Genomic DNA, 20441 nt, shown 5'->3' with positions numbered 1-20441 from the left:
TTCACAAAAATAGCAGATGATGAGTGACGTTAATTAATACATCAAGTTTGCAAGTGTGATGATCACTTTTCGCTGTCAAATAACACGAAGCTGTTATAGTCATTATTGAAACCATTAATTTGCTAAAATGCATACATCAATGAGTTTTTTCTCAATCGCTAATGTGTCATTGACTGACTTACAGACCTTGAAAATGTTCTGTTATCAATTTAGCAAACAAATAAAGTTTTTATGGTAATTTTGTCGTCCTTTGCGCACGAGTGGTTGGCGGGCAATTGTCGTAAGCATTTGTAATAATATTATGCATACAGGGAAGTGTTTTCGTACTTTGGAAGAATTACGTGACTATGTAGAATCACAAACAGTCGAATTATTTTAAGTTAAGCAAGTATATTTAGGTGTGCTCATTGAAGAATAAAGTTTACAACACGGAGTCATACATTTTTTTAAGAAAATGTATGAAACTTAAAAAATATATAAACCCTATCTAGAGAAAACTCTCAACTCTCTCAGCCCAGAGAAATCTTTGAGTCATCAGTCACCATTATAAAAGAATCCACTTGAATTAATACACGCAAGTTCAAACAATGCATAGAGTCAACACGGCCCTAAGTTGTTTTTCAAGTTGGTTGAGTTTTCCCAATATCCCAAGTCAATGTGCTATGGTAGGTACAAGATAAATGAGTATGACTTAGACATGTGTGATGAGCTTACAATTTCAAAACGCCTGCATATTAAAATGGCTCAAATCTTTTTCTGATGTGCTTTTCAAGAACCTTCCGTTGCTTCTCTAGTTTAAGTACTAAACAGAAGAAGTACTTATGAAACTTCATTGAATCGAAATCAATATCGTTGTCTACAGGCACTTATAAACAGCAATAGTCTAGGAAATCGGAATATGCAATTTTTCTTGCGACGAAAACGCTCTAGCAGAAATTATCCCGGTTTTTTATACAGCGTAGGATTATCAATAAATATATAATGCATTTCTATGGTGTAACAAACGGTGTAAGGCTCTATACTACTGCTAGGTCCCGTATCAGACTAGAGAAAGCGTCAAAAAAATTAAGTTGTCACCAGTTTCCCAGGTTCACACAGAGCCATCGCAGCATCAGATTAGATAAGTAGGTACATAATTATGTACTTACTATCATGTTCCAACTGGACAAACAATATAATGACAGTGTTCATGTACTATTTTATTCGTTACTGTCATTTAAACTAGTAGATTTGCCTCGTTTCGATGGTGAGAACATATTATTTGGAGACAAAAAATCGAGGACGTTTTTGGAGGCGAACAGAAAATGCGTGTTACAGTGCGTGTTTTGATGGGTATTTTTTGTGAAAATTAAATTTGTGTTATATGAATTTTGTAATTTATTGGGCAAATTCGCAAAACAAATATAATATGTATTATACTAACTTTAAAAAAATATAAAAAGTAATAAATTAGATTTTTATGTAAGTATAATGAAGTAATGTAACCGACGTTCAAATACCACTTTCAAGATAATTTCATTTACTCACATGACAGTTTCAAAATTACGATCACGTGTCGAATTTAAATTGCTAATTATTCTAATAAATTTAATATTAAACATGTTCTTTTCTATTCAGGAAATGAGGCAAATTGGCATCTATTGCAAGCGCTAAACGATTAATAACCGACTATTATCATTCTTAAATGTTTGATATTTTTAATTTATAGTCAGTAATCAACATCGTTTTGATTATTTTAGTGCTTTAGCAAAATTGCAAATGAAACACACACAAACTGATACATTTCATGTACCTACCTACTATTTTTACTTCTATACTCGTACTTTTTATACTAGTCTCTCTAAAAATAGCCAGTCCCTTCATACAACACTACTAGAAACACTGGCCTCGTAAAATATGAAACAAAACAGCCGACCAAAGAGTATTCAATAATGTTTTTAAATGAATATTTCGCAATGAAATCCATAATGTTACTGGCTGATTAGACGATATAAGCCAGGGATTGCTGGTAGAAAAAGGGCCAAAGATAAGCGCCCGTATTTACAAACATTACTATGAGGTCTCACAGTGCGCGTGGACGTACAGGATCTCACACGAACCAATCACAGAGCTCTATTCAACGCTGTGCTGCTTCGCTTATGCAAGCATCGTTTGTGAATACGGGTGAAATAAGCCCAAGTTGATAATCCGCTCAAGTGGATAGCGAAGAGTACTCGTAGCTTTTAAAATAGTTGTACAGCCGGCTACACATTGAGTTACGCAAAATAGTACCTATTATACAAACTAATAAGATGCCACAGAGTTAAGTTTAATGTGCCGACATCCCTACTTGTTTCATGGAAAATTCACTGATGTGTTTTGTTGTTATATCCTACTAATATTATAAATGCGAAAGTTTGGATGTCTGTATGTTTGTTACTCTTTCATGCCAAAACTACTGAACGGATTTTGTTGAAACTTTACAGTATTATTGTTTGTAACCCAGATTAACATAAAGGCTATAATTTATGCCGATCTGTGACACTAAATTTCACGCGCGTGAAGTCGCGGGCAAAAGCTAGTTTTAATATAAAGCGATCGTCTTGTCACTTGAGAGGGTGTTTTATTCGATAACGTAACCTACGTTTTCAAATCGTTACAGTGCATACAAATAGAGACAATTTCGGAAGGCCTATGTTTTATTTATATAGTTCAGGGAAAGATAATTACTGTTGATTATGATTTTGAATTTTAGATACAATTATTAATATTATTATCATTAAGTATAAGATTTTTTTAAATCAATTAACTTATTTCTCTAATTTACCAAGTAATGCCAACTAAAATAAAAAAATAAAAAATAAAATAAAACTATTAATTTATAAAAATTGCTTCTAATTAACAACGACATTTTTTGGCGAAATATCAAGAATTGTCGATATTAAAACACTCATTTATCATTTATTTATGAAGATATCTTAAAAAAAAGATAAAATCGACAAGAGCAAAACCACGACACTTCAATCACGAGGCCTCTACTCTCATTATAATGACTGTAATCATTATTATACTACTATATTGCTTGGGAAAGTGCCACTAGAGCTTTACAATGAAAGCTGTCAGCACATTATACACCTGTAACCTTATTTATAATTTGCGTTTATTTTGTGAGTTTGCATTAGGTACTACTGGTATTTCGGATTACGGAATTTTTTATTTAGCATTAAAAAAATTGAATCTTTCAAATGCCTCTTTATACTTATTCGTTTATAGTCTCTAGCTAGACGCAAAAAATTACAGTAAATTCAGCATTATAACTGGAAAAATACAATACTAAGGAAGGTAAGGTACTAATTAAATAATCTAAAGGTAGGTACCTCTTTTTTATGAAGACATATTTCATATCTTGGTAGATATCATTACCATCACCGTTTTTGTTGTTCTGTAATGTGCTTACAATACATTCAGGGTTGGCAGAAAAAACAGTCATGAATGAAGTCGGCTTTATCAACTTAGCACTGCACCAGAAGGACACCCACGTCATTTTCAAGAAAACAGCAGCTTATTCTCCGAACATTATCAGTGTTACGTTAATTACTAATTACATTTTCCTGTACGTGAACACTACAGTATTAGTGCGGTTGCAGCCCTGAATGAGGCATAGACGAGCGAGGATCCCCACAGAGCGCCAGTCGCTTCGCGCCTTGCCATCGACACGCTCGCTTCAGTTTTCTAACGCTCGCGCTTCACCGTGGAATTCGAAATTCAGTGGGTGAATTTGAAAAACAAGTGACATTCTAGTGCTTTTTTTTCTCCACAAAGGAGTTCGTGATTGTTTTTGGTAAGATTTTTTTTAATATCAAAGCATGTTATTATTAAGAGGTTTTATTATTTTTAATTGTATTTTTAGTTAGTTATGTGTAGAAAATTAATTCGTTTTAATGAGTAATCATGACATCAATTAAAAATTGGTATCACTTTTTCAGCTTTTTATTGAGATACTTTAAGCAGTGTTTTGTACGAAATAGTAGTGCATTTTTAATTAAGTTAAATTCCATATTTAGCTATTTAAAAAATTATAATTGTGATTTATTTACTGCACCAATAAGCAATAGAGTGTTGTGATTTGCATAAAACAATGTTTGAAGCAGTTTTTGTGTTACACGCACGCGTGTTTTCTAATCCACTACGCACTGAGCAAGCTGCAATCAAGTGAAACATAATTTTATCTGCGTAATATTGCGGTCAACAAACTTAGTAGAATTTAGTAAAATTAAGACAGTCACTTATGTCATGTCTACATAATATCGTAGATAGAATATTTTTGAAATAATTTTACTGTTTCTCAACACAACGGTAAAACAAAAAGTATTGTGAATTATTACAAAGAAATTAATTTACGTGAATATCATCTGTGGTACACAAATGACGAAATTGGTCCAGTTTTTATCCTGAAAACAGGAAATGAAACTTCTGAAAAAACAACATATTTTTTAAAACATAGATAAGTAGGGCATAGATAAAACATTATAAATTCAGTAACATACCTACCTATCTCATAATGTTTTTGCTCTACCAATGTCGACTGAAAAATTAAGTCCATAATGTAACTACGACGGGGTCAATTAAATACGGGATCACTAACGGGTCACATTTTACCCGACTGCGCCAGAAGGAGGGTTATGTTTTACCGGAACACCTACGAGATCACCAAAGATATGCAAATACTCGTAATGCCTTAGTAATTTCACACATCTTAATAATTACAATTGATAGAAACCACAAAAGCGCGTAGGTTGATAATTTCGCATGACACACCATATTGTTTTACGGATGCAAATTACTCAAACAATGGAAAAATATAGCCCACGCCATGGTTCAAAGGGGATTCCACTCGGATTGAAAGTGACTAACAATTAACAATGTAAATAAGGAAAAGTTAACCAAATACGAGTATTCCTACAAGTCCTTTTAATTTTCGTTTAATTGTTGTTTTAAAGTTAGTTATTTGGTACTTTAAAAACGCTATCATGGCTGATAAACAAGCTATAAGGCTTCTCATTGAAGATAAGTAAGCTATATGTAGAGTCAAAATTATAAAAACTGTGGGTTCTATAAAGAAGAGATGTACCAACTACGGCCCTACCACACCACAAATATAAAGCTTCGTCATGATTTTTACTAAAATAATTTAAATATACGAGTACTTTTAGAGGCAAGCCTTTTAATTTAATTCATTATGCATTCCCAGAAGGAGATAGGCACACACTGTTTGTCCATACCTATTGTCTTAAAACCTTTTGTATGCAATAATGATAGACATGTAATGTCACATTTAGGAAACATAGCCCAACCTCGAAACCTTAAAAAAAGTCGTAGGACTGTACAGTCAGTGTCAAATAGTTAGTGACACTCAAAGTGGCCAAAAAGTTGACAACATTACCTTATTGCAAACTAGCTGACCTGGCGAACTTTGTTCCGCCTTAATGGCAATAAATAAGCAGACTTTTTTTTTAATTCCGAACGGGATAAAAAGTATCCTATGTCCTTCTCCTGGCTCTAAACTACCGCCCTGACAATTTTCAGCTAAGTCGGTTCAGCCGTTCTTGAGTTATAAGTGGAGTAACTAACACGACTTTAACAAACAAGACTGTAACAAAGATGTGTTGCGGAGTTTTTGGCTACTTTGGGTGTCACGAACTATATGATGCTCAGTGTATGAGTTGCTTTTCTTTAGAAGCAGTTGATAAGAATTGTAGTGTTACAATAAGACATTAAAATGTTTTACTTTTGTAAGATACCTACTGAAAATATACGTTTACGTAGGTAGATGGGATATCATTAGCAGTTATTTATCTCAACTTTCAAGGTGAAAAACACAGACAATAATATTAATTAATCTTTTTGGAGTAAGTAACTAGGTCCTTTAATAAATGCAATAATAATCCATTACTGTAATGTGTAAAATCATTAACAATTTTCTATGGAAACGTCTCTAGAAGTCTAGAAATCTGTCCATCAAACTCGATCGTAAGCTTTCATCAGTCCGTGATGACAAGAAAGCAAATGCGCAAGAAAGTTCGCAGCTTCTAATGTGGTGCGCGTGCGCACGTCGAATAAATAAATACCTACATAAATTACCCATAATCAACTGATTCTGATTGAATGGATTACCACGTGAGTTACTTTAAGTAGGTACATTCAGCGTCAAATAGTTTGTGAAAACCAAAGTGGCCAATTATTTGACAAGACAGCCTTATTCCAATTGGAACAAAGAAGTGTTGTGAACTTTTTGGCTACTTTGGGTGTCACGAACTTTGACGCTGACTGTACTACCAATAAACGATTATGGTATCAAATAAATCTTTTTTTAAACATAACCCTCTTTCTGTCGCAGTGGGGTAAAAATAACTTAGTTTAACTGTCATTATGTGCCAATGGAAAACACATAGTTATAGGTCAATCATATGAACTACATGTGCATATGTGTAAGTAGTTTTAAGTTTGAATTTGAGATAAGCATCGATTGTTTACTGAAATTTTAAATGGGACATTTACGTTTATCCAACAATTTTCTACACACGTCACCTCATTTATGCTCATCTCGGTAACTCAATTCATACAGTTAACACTCGTAATTTGAATTAGAGTAGCTTTCTCAAAGGTCAATTGATCAAATTTACCCTCCACCACCGACCATCAGCCTCTACAATTAAATAAATTAGCGTAACCACCGATGATGGTCTCTTTATAGGTATACATAATCTGAAGAAGAAAGAAGTTAATATTGTATTTACTGAACATACCTTAATAAGTCATTAGATGATAATAGATGATAACAACATTGGTCTTTACTTTTGTTGTAATTTTCTTTCAAATTATAGAGTAAGAGTTCTCGCAACCTTCGGTTGACTCAGTCACTTTTTCTTCTGAGTTTCTTCTATTACGAAAGTGCCTATTTAGTTACTTAAAATATTTGAATAAGAAATTAGATGATTACCGCATTAATCGTTACTTTTTTTGTAACTTTACTTCAAATTATAGAGAAGTCTTAGTAGCAAACTTCGACTGACTCAGTAACTTTTTCTTCTAAGCTTCTTCTATTATTAAATGATACTCAAATATCAATCTACGCCCAAGAATAGATTGACACCGGTGATTCGTTAAAATATTTCACAATCAACCAATCAGCAGTTCTGAATAATGAAGGTGTAAGCGCTATTCCATAAAAGCCTAAAACCTTCAAGTATCAAACAAAAGAAATCTTCAGCGAATTCAATCGGCCAGTTATACTAAGAGGCTTCATTAATTGAACGACGTTCCAAGTGCAGCCCAGTTTCACTGCTAAATGAAAAATGGTCGAAACATGATTGGAAAGCGCGCGTGCGTTCCGATCCAGTGCGCGGCATCTAGCATGATTTATTTTACGTTTCTAGTAGTTTACATGCGATGACATACAGCACGAAGCAAAAACTATATTTACGGGTGACGATCAAGATAAAAAATATGGGCCTAATATGGATAAGTTCAGAATAAACACAACATGAAGCAGAAACGATGAAGGTGACGGCAAAAATGCAATAAAATTCATGTAATTCACAGATTATGAGAATTGAGAACTCATCAGTAATACAGAGAAGTCAGGCTAAGTTAAAAAATATTTTTTGCAATTCTTTACGAAACAAGTGACTTGCAAACTGGGTATTACATTAACGAAACGAGTAACAGGGAAAGTTTCCTATTTTAATGCAGAACCTAATTAAATCACGTTAAATAAAAAAGAAAACTTCCATTTTGGCGCAATCATAAAACGCGCTAGTTAGTTTTTTTTATTAAATTGTTTCGCTGAAAACGTATCCCCGATTTCCCCATTTAACAACAACATTAAGCAAATAAGTTGATTCACCGAAAGAGCAAAAAAGGTAGTTAAAACCGTAACAATCTGTTAAGTTAATGTTATGTTGTGTGTCATTTAGAGTCAACAGCAGCTCATAATTAAAAGCACTATAAGTCGCTAGATCTCACGATAGTTGAACCGGTTTCAAGATCTATGGGATGTAAACATAGTCCTATTAATACTACATCCCATGGAGTTGCTAACTTGTTTATTAAGATTAAACTTAAGGGTAACTTTTCATAATTGCTATCTGTCATCCCAACTAATCCCAACTATAATATTATAAATGCGAAAGTAACTCTGTCTGTCTGTCTGTCTGTTACGCTTTCCCGCTTAAACCTCGCAACCGGTTTTGATGAAATTTGGCATAGAGATAGTTTGAGTCCCGGGAAAGAACATAGGATAGTTTTTATCCCGGTTTTTGAAACAGGGACGCGCGCGATAAAGTTTTTCTGTGACAGACAAAATTCCAAGCGGGCGAAGCCGCGGGCGGAAAGCTAGTGTAATATAAAACCTTATGACGTCATTTCTGGCGATTTCATGACACTCAAGTATAGGTATAGCATTTTTTCCGTCGTGAGAAAATACAGAGTGAAGGACTGTCTGAAGTATCCAAAACTTTAAAAAAAAATGTATTTATTGCCTTCGAACCATTAGACAGGTACTGAGCCCCGATTACGGTAACTTTTAACGTCTACAATCCAGACGCGTTTCTGATTCTGCAATACGATTGGTCAAAACAGCTGACGTACGCTGTTGAACGACCAATCGTATCGCAGAATCGAGAAGCGTGTCTGGCTGGATTGTTGACGTTAAAAAATACCGTAATCGGGGCTCAGGTAGTTAGACTTACAACTATAATAATATGAAGTACACCGAAGGCAATTGGACCTGGCTCAGTCTACGTTGTAAGGAGAGATCCTTGCTCCACTGGTTAAACAGTGATTGTTTTTTCCAAAATAAAGACACATCGATTTTCATTTATTTTACTCATGTTTTTATTTCAAAGGACATTGTCAGAAACCGCCTAAAAAACCGCCCAAAAACATTAACCCATCATAATTATTTTCTATTTTTTTTAATACATTAAGCACCCTTTNGTTGCCCGCTCTTTTGTTTTTTAATACTACTACGCTGAATATTGTGTGCGGATTGGGTTGTCGTACAGGGGTACTACATGGTAAAATAAATCTCGGAGGCGAAAGCAGGATAATTACTAATTTAACTACTTGAAGAAGTTAATTGATAGACTTTGATACTGCAATAAAAGAGGCTTGTAGTAGACCAAGGAAAATGAACACACAATGAAGTTTCGCCCCGAATCGAAAGTTTGCCTCGTTTCAGAGTCAAGATCAATTGTTAAATTAATGTTTAACTTATTAAAGGAGCATTTTAAGTTTACGCACACTACTTAATCCGCATTGCAAGATGCAATGACTAATTTTATATGGTCTATTACGTGTGTTATTAGGCCTTTCGCCTTTAATTTGAAATCAAATAGATACATAGGTATCTATGATTATAGCCATCCGTCCGTTGGGTGTGTGTTAGATATAGCCTGCGGGCCAAGACAAGTGGCACTTTTTGAATTTGATTGCTCCGAAAATCGAATCCCTTCTTCACGGAGCGAAGTAACAAAGTAGGTACTTATTACAAAAAACGTCTGAGCGAAGGTTTACATGAAAAATAATAGGACCTCTTCCTAGAACAAGTGTGTCATTCAAAATACATAATGATGGTGACAGTTAAACATAATAAGTTGTGCAGCAAGATTGCAATTGGAGTGATCAAAACAAGCAAAGATTTGTATGTGCCTCAATTTTCGTTGCGCGATCTATAAATTAGAAGCATGAAAATAAAATAAGCATTTAATCTTTAAAATACTTGATTCCTTTGCTATTTTTATTTTTTTATTTGTGGCAACCAAACCTCTCTGGGAGGTTTATTTCTGCCAATGTCGAGTGAAAAATATTGACATAGTTATCAATAGAACGTGGGTGTTTCAGTTCTATTGATTTTTCATGGATTCCGTGGAGTTAAGTATGCCCGTAAGCAGGTTTCGAGACGCCACCGGGTCCAAATCGGGTTGTTCATATTCATGTTGTTTATTTACGTGCAATATGTGGGCATATTGTAAAAGTGGAATGCCGAGTTGTATTTCTAAAACTTGTTCTATTATTTTATACTATTTGGCTGCGACTCGGCGTGACGACAATACAAAACATTTTTCGCGAATCGGTGTTCATACATTCACACAATACATTAGACGCCATGTTGTCATAAACGACATATTATAAAATCGCTGTGATTTAATATTCTTAATCATTAATTTTATGGCAAGTGTCCATCAGGAATCATTGTTCTTACACACAGAATCGTATTATTTCGCTTTCGGGTAGTAATATGTCAAAATTGTTGGTTCTTTAGGCGAACAATGTATGGAGAACGAACATTGTCCTTTATAACAACTGTTTCCTGTGTACCAATGTAATTTAGATAGCTTAGTTAATTAGTTCAACGATTATTTTAACGATTTATTTTGTAAACTTGGCGTGTTACCACACGATTTTATATTTCGTATAAAAATATTTCAAGTTACTGATTTCGGGTTCAGCATATCATCACAGTCTTTAAATTCAGTTACACAATGAAACTGAATAAACACTAAAACCGAGTTGCATCATCTTACTTTCACATTAACAAACGTCAAAAATCTGTCAAACTCCATACGAAAAACACCGGTTATTGTTATAGTTACAGTTAAAGTAAGCTGGTGCAACTCAGTCTAACACTGAACCTAAACGATTTGCCTACCTGTTCCTTTAATTATTTATGATAACGACTGATCATAATCATCAGCATAACCCGCTCCTATGTAATTATTGGTGGTTCAATCAATCGGATGACTTCATCGAATGCTATTCAAATGATCGATACATAGAACGATAGACAAACAGGTTTAAGGGATTTAATATACGAGTATAATGGTTTTTCATAGACATTTGCATGGTTCTGACTGAAACTGGACGTAAATAAGAAAGCTAAATAAAAAAGTTAGGCCACTATTCTCTTGGCTAGAGCTTTGCTAGTCGTCGAGCCTCTTTAAATAAGTTATTGTAAGTGATAAATATTAAAATACTATTAACCTTAATAGTCATGCTACACCATTATAGCTTGTTACAAGTGTCAATTAACACATCTTTACGCAATGAAACCCCTATTGTCATCGTGAACGTAACGGCGTTTTGCTTACAATAGTGACTTACTTAGTTTTTTTGCGCCGCTTCTTCTCAGCAGTAGCAGAAGTAGGGTTAAAGTTATGTAGTACACATAGGTAGGACTAGTTACGTTTTTCTAACATTGCTAAAATAATTTATAGTAGAACGTACTAAAAGATAATTCATTGAAGGATGTTGAAAGGATGTTGAAGGTGGGAAAAAATGAACAAGACATAATGTAATAAACAGTACAAAATATTATTTTAAGAATGCCCTGAGGGATGATGGTGTAACTATTTCGTCATACATTCGCTGGCTGGACTTAACCCTCAATCTGAGTTAGGAAGTTCTGTAGTAGGATTGTAGATTGTAATAAAAGAGGTCCATTGCTTGGTTGGTCCACCCACAAGGTGGACCGACGACCTGATAAAGGTAGGAGGAAGGCGCTGGATGCAGGCCGTTACCAACCGCGCGATGTGGAAGTCATTGGAGGAGGCCTATGTTTAGCAGCTGTGGACGTCCTATGGCTGAAATGATGATGATGATGATGATTGCTTGGTTTATATATTATCTAACCAACATTATTTCTTCCAGGTGTCGGATTACGGGGGCGGAGCGCGAGTGGTGTGGGCCATGTCGGCGGGTGACCGGGAGGCGGAGGCGCAAGCCAAGAAGGGGGAAGAGGGAGCCACTCCCGACCGGGACAGCCGGGCGGCCGCCGCGATCAAGCAGTACTGGTGCGTCGGGCTAAGGGCTGTAGAGCTGGTAAGAAGAATAATTCGTTGTCACTCTTTAAGACTCTTGGAGAGAATATAACACCGAGCACAGAAGGGGGAAGAGGGAGCCACACCCGACCGGGACAGCAGGGCCGCGGCCACGATCAAGCTTAGGGCTTAGGGCTGTGGAGCTGGTAAGAAGAATAATCCATAGTCTTATAAAGAATTAAGCACCAGCCACTATACACTGGCCGGGCCAAGAAGGGGGGAGATGGAGCCACTTCCGACCGGGACAGCTGGGCGGCCGCCGCGATCAAGCAGTATTGGTGCGTCGGGCTAAGGGCTGTAGAGCTGGTAAGAAGAATAATTCGTTGTCACTTTTAAGACTCTTGGAGAGAATATAACACCGAGCACAGAAGGGGGAAGAGGGAGCCACACCCGACCGGACTGGTGCGTCGGGCTTAGGGCTATAGAGCTGGTAAAAAGAATAATTCGTTGTCACTCTTTAAGACTCTTGGAGAGAATATAACACCGAGCACAGAAGAGGGAAGAGGGAGCCACACCCGACCGGGACAGCCGGGCGGCGGCCGCGATCTAGTACTGGTGCGTCGGGCTAAGGGCTGTAGAGCTGGTAAGAAGAATAATTCACCATTTTTCCATGCTCTTATACGGGATTAAGCACCAGCAACAGAAGTGGGAACTAGGAGTCACTCAGGAGGAAGTTGGACCATTTACAAATCAGAATTTGGAAAGATGCTACCAAAGTATGTAGGTAGATATACGAATCAGGTTAATTAAAAAAGTAAAAAAACTAATGGACAGCTTCATACATTTCCACTGAGTTATTCTTCCGTTGAAAATCATTTGCTGCCTAATCAAATGGCTATCAGCAACTTCCGAATGCGTCAGCGTCGATTTCGCACACTCATCTTTTATTTTGTGCTTGTTGAAGCACAACTTCGAACCACTGAGCCTTCAAGTTTTCTATCAACCACGCCGTTACAAATCGATGGGATAAAAAACGCATTGATGGGAACAAGACAGTGTGTCCAGGGTCACTCGATAATATTTAATTAACCGCAGTGTCCTTGGAAATAATGTGCAGTTCTGTAATATTATAGATTATTAGGTAGCACTTGAAGTTTATAATGTTATGGTGTTAAAGAAAATCGAGGGAAATTGCGAAGTATTTCACTGTGGAAACCCTTGGGGGAGGCCTTTGTCCAGCAGTGGACGTCTTTCGGCTGAAACGAACGATCGAACGAACGAACTGCACTTGATGCAAATAGCTTTATGACATTTAAAAAAATATTTGAACAATAATAAATAGTAATTTCAATCCAAATAGTATTTCAGCGCTTTAACCCACGCATATCTAATAATTATTTCCCTGATTTAAAACATCTACTGAAAAAACCATCAGTAAACAGATCAGAAAAGTATAAAACCAAGTGTGTTGCGCAGTTTATTAACCAACTTATTACAGGCGTTAGAGCTCGTTTGAAACCATAAAAAATACCACCCATAAAGATGAACGGTAACCGCACTGAGCGATCCCGCAAAACGGTTTGAAAGAGAAAACTCAGATTATGGATGTATAGAAGAAAACCGTTTACTAGTACTTGCGACCACGAATGACAGTGAAAACAAAATTCAAGTGGCACTTTCACTGAGATGATGGGTAGCACTTTTATTTTAATTTTTTCTCATGTACGTGACCTTTGTTGGCGGGATGGTTAAAAGCAAAAATATACAATAGAAAGTTGTAGGAAAAAGCGTTGAAATTTACCCAAATGAGCATCAATTTCAAGTTAGTGTCTTGTACTGTTTTGAGTTGATATTTCGGCGAAGTTACGATGTGTAATTTTAAGCTTTCAAAAAAGCTTAATCATAAGGTTTCCGAAACGAATCAAAGAAGGAAGGAGCGTTTCATGATTTTCAATCAGAATCGAATAATTTACATTTGAAGTACACACCTGTTTCATTGATATACATGTACACTAAGTATTAATAGTACTTACATCTAGAGATCGGCTAATCTAGGGTGGTCCCCCTCTCTCTTAATTGTCGTGCCCTACAGGGTTCATGATGGATGCAATAAATGATTGTGATCTAAATCTCTAAGTACTATTTCCACCAATTAGATTCTAGCTTTGAAATAATTTGTTCCAGGTAATTACAGTGATAGCCATCGGCCTGATCGTCGCCGCGCTGTACTCGCCGCAGGTGGTCGAGAAGAATGTCCACCACATAGCCGTCATCTACTCTGCTTACTCGAGTACGTATAAAAGTAAACATTCGATGACTTGACCTTCTCTGACAAATAGAGCGTGAAGTAATTGATGGTCAAAATATAAAAGATTTTTTACTGTTGAAATGAATCAAATGGGTACCTTAGTATATGTATTACTAACGGAAGTTCAAAATTATTATGCTGCTTATGTAGATACAATACAGTTTAGTCATGGGTCTGATCCTGGTACACTTAAACTTTGTTTGCATCCATTTTTATGCAAAAGAAAGGGAACAGTAGCCATGTTCTATTCCACAATTAAAATCGAAGACCGTCCTTCAAATTACAACGTTACTTACGTTGGTTTTCTCTGATGCATTTAAAGCAGTTTGTAACAGCAGGTTTTGCACAAAGAAGTAATGTAACATCCATCCATTCATCCTCACAAACTATCGCGATTATAATATTAGCATACTAACTACGATTTCCAGTGGTGTTAGATTCGTTTGCAAAAATAGCCCGTGACGTTCAACATCGGTCCTTGTTAAACAATCCTGCAGCCGTGACCCAATTGGCGACGAGGAATTTGTTCTAATCTTCCAATTTAACAATTGCTAACACCAGAACGATTTCAAACTTGATTGGTGACGGTTAGTTTTCAATTTTACCATTTAATTAACAAGTTTTTCTTTCACAAACATTAACATTTAGGTAGTATCTATGACCTTTCCTAAACCAAAGTTTTACGACCTCATTAACTTGTTTTCACAGCGAACGAATGTTCCGTGATGGCAAAACATTTTGATGAGTGCTGAAAGTTTCTGTGAAACGAAAAGAGCCTATATTGAATGGGAAAACTTTTAATTCAATAAAGAAAACAAACCAGTTAATATTATGCTCCATATTATTAGTTGATGTTAAATTGTCTAATTATGTATTTACTTACGAAAAAGTGGTCTATTATTTTGGCATAGGCAATAGTAAACTCTGGTGTAGGTACTTAATTTGTTGACAGCAGGAAACTGCTCAGTGAACTTTTGTATAGCTCTGAGTTGACAATTTCTTAGGACAGAGTTGGTTATTTGCGACGTTCATTAGTTTATAAAGATGACAGAGAAATCTCATTATATTATTGAGTTATTCAATATTTCAAAACGTCGTTTCGTGACAATAAAGATCTTACAATCACTGGTCAAATTATAATTGCATAATTGAATATTTACGTAATTTATGATGCGATTATGTCGCGCGCTGACCGGCGCTGTTCTGCAATGCCTTCTACAAAGAGTTTCACTTTTATTCGCTGGAAAATTGGTTTCAATGAACTCGGTGCGAAAGTGACGTGTAAAGCACAGACCACAAGGTTGCGGACTGGATTACAACGTTTGAAAAAGTGAGAAAGTCGCTAATGAACAGCTGTTCTAATCACGAAGTATTGGGTCTTTATTCGCAACGATAATTTATTATTCATTATATTATGATACGACATTATCCCGAGTCTTAAAGTTAAAAGTTTTATAAGTTGAGAATGTTTTTATTGCGATAACAGCTTATGAAACTTAAGAGTTTTCAATGCACTTTCTTTTCTAGGCAAGCCTAAGTAGTAAGTAGCCTACTCCGTCGAATGCCTAGATTTCATCATATTCCTCCATTAAGTAAAGAACCTATCTTATCTAGTTCTAATCAATAAACCAATTTTTAATGAGGTATAATTAGTAAATAAAAAAATTACGGGTAAAAGTTAAGTTAAAGGTGTGTCCAAAGGTTTACAATTGTAAACCGTTGTGGCACACTGATACTGCGGTGTTGACACGCGTACGCTTCCTCCTTTTTGTAAACAGCCACAATTTTTACGCTTTTTCACACGAGAATGGCATGAAAACAATGGCGTAGAGCGTTGAATTGGCAGTAATTAGTTGTGTTCATCCCTACAGTTTGATTAGAAACTATATGTCCTGTTTGAATCCCGCTAGAAACAAGTCAAACCAAAGTTGGCTTATATGGAATATAATGATTGGTGAATGAGCGGAAACTAGCAAAGGACTTTTCCCAACGCTGCAACTTCTTTGTAGCCAGGATCTTAAGCTTGATCGCCAACAAAAACTCTAGTCTTAAAGCCAATGTAGAGTATCGGCCAGTGGAAGCTGGTAGTGGTTTCCTTTTTTGAGGAGCTCTGATAATACCAGCGTCATGAAACACGCTGAGTAGGTGTCATTTTGGTTCAGTAAATTTTATTCCGTCAAATATCTGATATTGTGTTAAACTGTGTTTGAACTAATAAATTATTTTTATTTATATTTCTTTCAATTTATCTTTCTTTCTTTCAATTTATCTTTCTTTGTTCAGGCTTCATCCTCATCACTGGCGTGCTGATCATCGCCCGACTGCTGGGCGAGTCTGCTGGGTGGAGGACCTCCATCGGCTTTTCACTGTTGGGCGCCATTATGTTCACCGCTGCCGCCGCTGTCATCTTCTATGGTAAGTCCTTATTTTTTGTCCTTGGCCAGTGGGAAGTATAGCGTGAGGAGAAAGTCTTGATGCAGTAACTTATACGCTCTATCAAGGTTCGCATCGTATGCAGGTAGATAGTAGAACCATAGGAAGAAGAAGAAGACAGCCCATTCCTCAAAGCTGTGCTTGTAATTTGCACGTTATCGCTTCTTGTTAAAGTAAAGGCTACACGCACACACATGTTTGTCGCAAAATCGTACTTATTCTAATTGAATAACATATTTTATGTGTATGTTTAACCTGATAATATACCGTCGTGCGTTCAGTATTAAACTGACTCTTCAATAACCTTGTCAAGTTCAGGTATTAATTGAAGAATGCTTAATAAACGACTATATTGTTATTTTATTGCGCGTTAGTTTAACTAACTGATTATTATGCACGCAGTACCTCAGAGCCCGCATGGCCGTATAAGGACGGGCCTACACTAGGCTCATTAAATATAGACTTCTGGTCCTTGGAGATTGGTGTTATGGCTTCCGTTCGTTTCTAAACCAGAACTGATTTGAATTGTATTTTTTTTAACTGTTAATTACATATTTTGTTATTTGTTTCATTTTATGACATTTGTGCAACGTCTATCAGCATAAAAATTAAAATATTTAATTTAAAAACTAAGCTGAATAACCACTAATATCTTTGTCACAAATTGCCATTGTTCTTAATTGTTCTTTTAAAATTGTAGTAAGTACCTTTAGCAAAGATAAAAGTAATATGCAGCCTACATAACTTTAATTCTTTTTTTATTTCCAGACTGGCACAGGTCGTACTACGCCAACCAGCGCCCCAACAAGCAAGCGTATGACCTCCTCATCTCCTCCGGCGTCTTCGCGATCATCAACGCCGCCGTTTTCCTCTTCCACGCCTTTTTCACTTTCAGAAAAGAAGCCGACTATTAATCTGCCAATCTTAAAGTAACCGCTTCTAAATTATTGATTAATTTTGCCCCGCATCGGTGAACGCTATTTTCGATTCGCAAATTGACGAAGACTGTATATCTAAATAAAAATTATCTCATAATGTAACGTTAAAATCAAAATTTACTCGATTCTATAAGCCGGTAAGCTCGGATTGTCAAAGTATTCATAAAACTACTTTAGTTATAAGAATTTGTTTATTTTATTGTATAATTTTGTTTTGTGTAAATATTTTTAAGCGTTCCAATGGTCCCGTCGAATGGCTACAATAATTATATTTAATATTTATAGACGTAAATTGTGTTGAAGCAGTTGCCCCCAAAAAGCAGTTATAAAATTAAAAGTTTAATTTTTGCCCTATGCTGCAGCTTTGGAATAATAATAGCATGTACTTTTTTTCTAATTTCATTTGCCCTGTGCTGTAGCTAAACATTACATTACATATTTCACAGCAGTTTTTCTTTTGTTAAATTAAGGTAAAACAGGCAACTATTTTTTACTGTCGTATAAACTATCTGGCAGCTTACATAAGATAGGTACATCTGTCGGCAGCTACTTATTTTAAATTTAGTTTTAGAATTTGCAACTTCTAAATTCTAATTATAAAATTTTGGACAATCTCGAATTCACCAAATAGGTTTTTATTTTAAGGCAGCTATTACACTATTTATGTTATTTTATTTTTATAGATGTCAAAATCGTGTTGAAGCAGTTGCCTCCAAAAAGCAGTTAGATAAAAAGTTTCATTTTTGCCCTATGCTGCAGCTTTTGAATAAAATAGCATGTAATTTTTTTTCTAAAACGAATTGCCCTATGCTGTAGCTAATATTACATACTTTTATACACAGCAGCTATTACTTCTGTTAAAAATAAGGTAAAATTAAAATGGGCAACTATTTTTTTACTCTCGTCTAAACTATCTGGCAGCTTTACATTGATACATTCTATTGGCAGCCACTTTTGTTTTAGTTTTAGAATTTTAAATTATAATTAAAAAAATTACCCATCTTGAATCAATAAAAGGCAGCTTCCACCAAATAGGTTTTCATTTTAAGGCAGCTATTACTTTTTCAGTTTTTTTTTTACTTTTTTGGCCGATAGTGCAAGTAAAGGTAAGGAAATACATAGTTATAGTAAATTGAAAAGCTTAAAGAAAAGTATTTAGTTTTAAGTTTCCATGTATTTAATCAATTGTATCCAATCCAATATAATTGGTAGCTTTTCTTTTAGTTTGATAAGTTAATTTTTACGATGTAATTATTATACTGAAACATTCCGCTAAAACCAAATTATTAGGCTTAAGTTTAATTACATTTTTATTTAAATTATTGGTGCTAATTTACGACGGGCAGTTAGAATTTGTTTTGTGTGTTCATTGGCACTCTCAGCTTAATTTAGCTTTTCTGTATTAATTTTGACCAGCATCTGACCATTAACTTCGAAATTTTGTAAGTTAGCATCGCCCGACAAATTCATTCAACAGTTTTTTTATTGCGATAAACAACGAAAAATTCTGACAGATTTTGTGGGTTCAGTCAAAATTTTTGCGGTAACATTTATATTGGTGTAACAGAATATTTCTTTATCGTGCTTTATTATAATTTTAGATGCGAAATAATACCACCGTATGGAATTTTAACTGTCCATATTTGAGTTAAAGTTAGTTTTAGCACACAGCATGCCAAAAGTCAAATATTTTCAAGTTAATCAGCAGTCTTGGTTTTTTTGTTTGAATGTATAGCTTTAACGATTATGCAAAGCAAAAATACTTAGTGCACTTATTATTGAAAGTAGCTTTTGCATATTAATAAAGAATTACATGTATCCATGAATAGAATATAGTCTAAGTTATTTCATAGAATTAAATAAAACCCATAGCAAAATTAAACAGGCATCGATCCAGTTATTAGTTGTTGTCGATTTTGTATCGAGATAAAGATAAATAAGTAGATCTCTGTGGAAATTTTTAACTTTATTTATCGGTGTTTAGACTAATTTATTTTTTAGTTTATTTATTACGTATGTTTAAGTTAAGGTTATTTTTAAAGGGAGAACCAAAGCAGTAATCAGTATCCGTCCAGTTGTAGTTAAGTTTGTCTCCTTGCTGCTTATTCTTTCTTGAAAACATGACTTATTTTTTGTGACATAGGTAAATAATAATCATAATAATTTTCTTCTTTTATTAATAATCTACACGATTAACATTGGATTCATGATTAAAATTAGCAAAATTACTAACAACAAATCTCTTAAGAATATAATTCATCATCATTTAGTTAAGGATCTTCTACTTTTAAATTGGAACAATGTAACTTACAATTAAATAATTTCATTTGTGTATTTATTTTTAGTTATAATTACGGATTAGTTTTAATAATTTTGTATTTAAATAGGTATGACGTGTAGTTTGCGTAACCTAGGATCGTTGTAACCGGCGCTAATGTTACCTTATGTACCCGTTCTCCCAAAACACAATAAACAAATATAAAAGGTACTCGCGTCTATAAAAATGTATAAATTCTTGTAGCCAATTATCGACAATTAATCTTAATTTATGTATCCGTTGTTTATTAATAAATACATGTAATTAATTTACGCGTGTTTCATTTTTCTAGCCCATTTCTCTCTCATGCAACCGTTTGGGGTAATTTATGTCCTCATTAAGTAATGAATTAATAATTATTTTTAATTGCAAGAAATTAATTANTAAAACAGATCGACCATGCTTCCCGTTCAACTACCCTCCACGGAATCCTTCCTTTGCTATAAGTTATAAAAACCTTAAACTGTCAATGTCAACTGTCAAAACTTTCCTGTCAATATGACAAAACAATATTATATAGTCCAAAATACTGAACTGTCCTATCGATGACATTGACAGCGGGGCGCCACCGTCAATACCGAATCGCTGGTTCCGATTTTTGCCATGTTGGAAACCATAAAGTTGAACGATGGTAGCGCCCCCCTGTC

The 20441-nt window shown here is 35.1% G+C and overlaps 2 protein-coding genes across 2 annotated transcripts in view; one reads left to right on the top strand and one right to left on the bottom strand.

The window, feature by feature from the left end:
• The window catches only part of Adsl (adenylosuccinate lyase), a 49461-nt gene that overhangs the window by 28000 nt on the left and 1020 nt on the right, over positions 1–20441 (bottom strand). The gene's annotated exons all lie outside the window — the stretch shown is intronic.
• LOC114357320 (uncharacterized) lies at positions 3634–19939 on the top strand. Its single transcript, XM_028310882.1, has 5 exons — positions 3634–3820; positions 11689–11859; positions 13983–14088; positions 16390–16521; positions 17308–19939. Exons 2-5 carry the CDS (start codon positions 11728–11730, stop codon positions 17451–17453), a joined length of 516 nt encoding a protein of 171 aa, XP_028166683.1. The 5' UTR covers positions 3634–3820; positions 11689–11727; the 3' UTR covers positions 17454–19939.

The sequence above is a fragment of the Ostrinia furnacalis genome, unplaced genomic scaffold (genome assembly GCF_004193835.3).
Source record: "Ostrinia furnacalis isolate ACB-3 unplaced genomic scaffold, ASM419383v2 OfSCF3133, whole genome shotgun sequence".
Classification (NCBI taxonomy): Eukaryota; Metazoa; Arthropoda; class Insecta; order Lepidoptera; family Crambidae; genus Ostrinia; species Ostrinia furnacalis.
Note: the sequence above shows the minus strand (reverse complement) of the source record. Positions and strands in the feature narration are given on the sequence as shown.

What these genes read in the sequence shown, in the direction of transcription:
- LOC114357320 (XM_028310882.1), top strand. Translation starts at nt 11,728, where the DNA reads ATGTCGGCGGGTGACCGGGAGGCGGAGGCGCAAGCCAAGAAGGGGGAA. An exon ending in CATCTACTCTGCTTACTCGA is followed by an intron (nt 14,089 to 16,389) that starts GTACGTATAAAA and finishes TTCTTTGTTCAG; the next exon opens with GCTTCATCCTCATCACTGGC. An exon ending in CGCCGCTGTCATCTTCTATG is followed by an intron (nt 16,522 to 17,307) that starts GTAAGTCCTTAT and finishes TTTTATTTCCAG; the next exon opens with ACTGGCACAGGTCGTACTAC.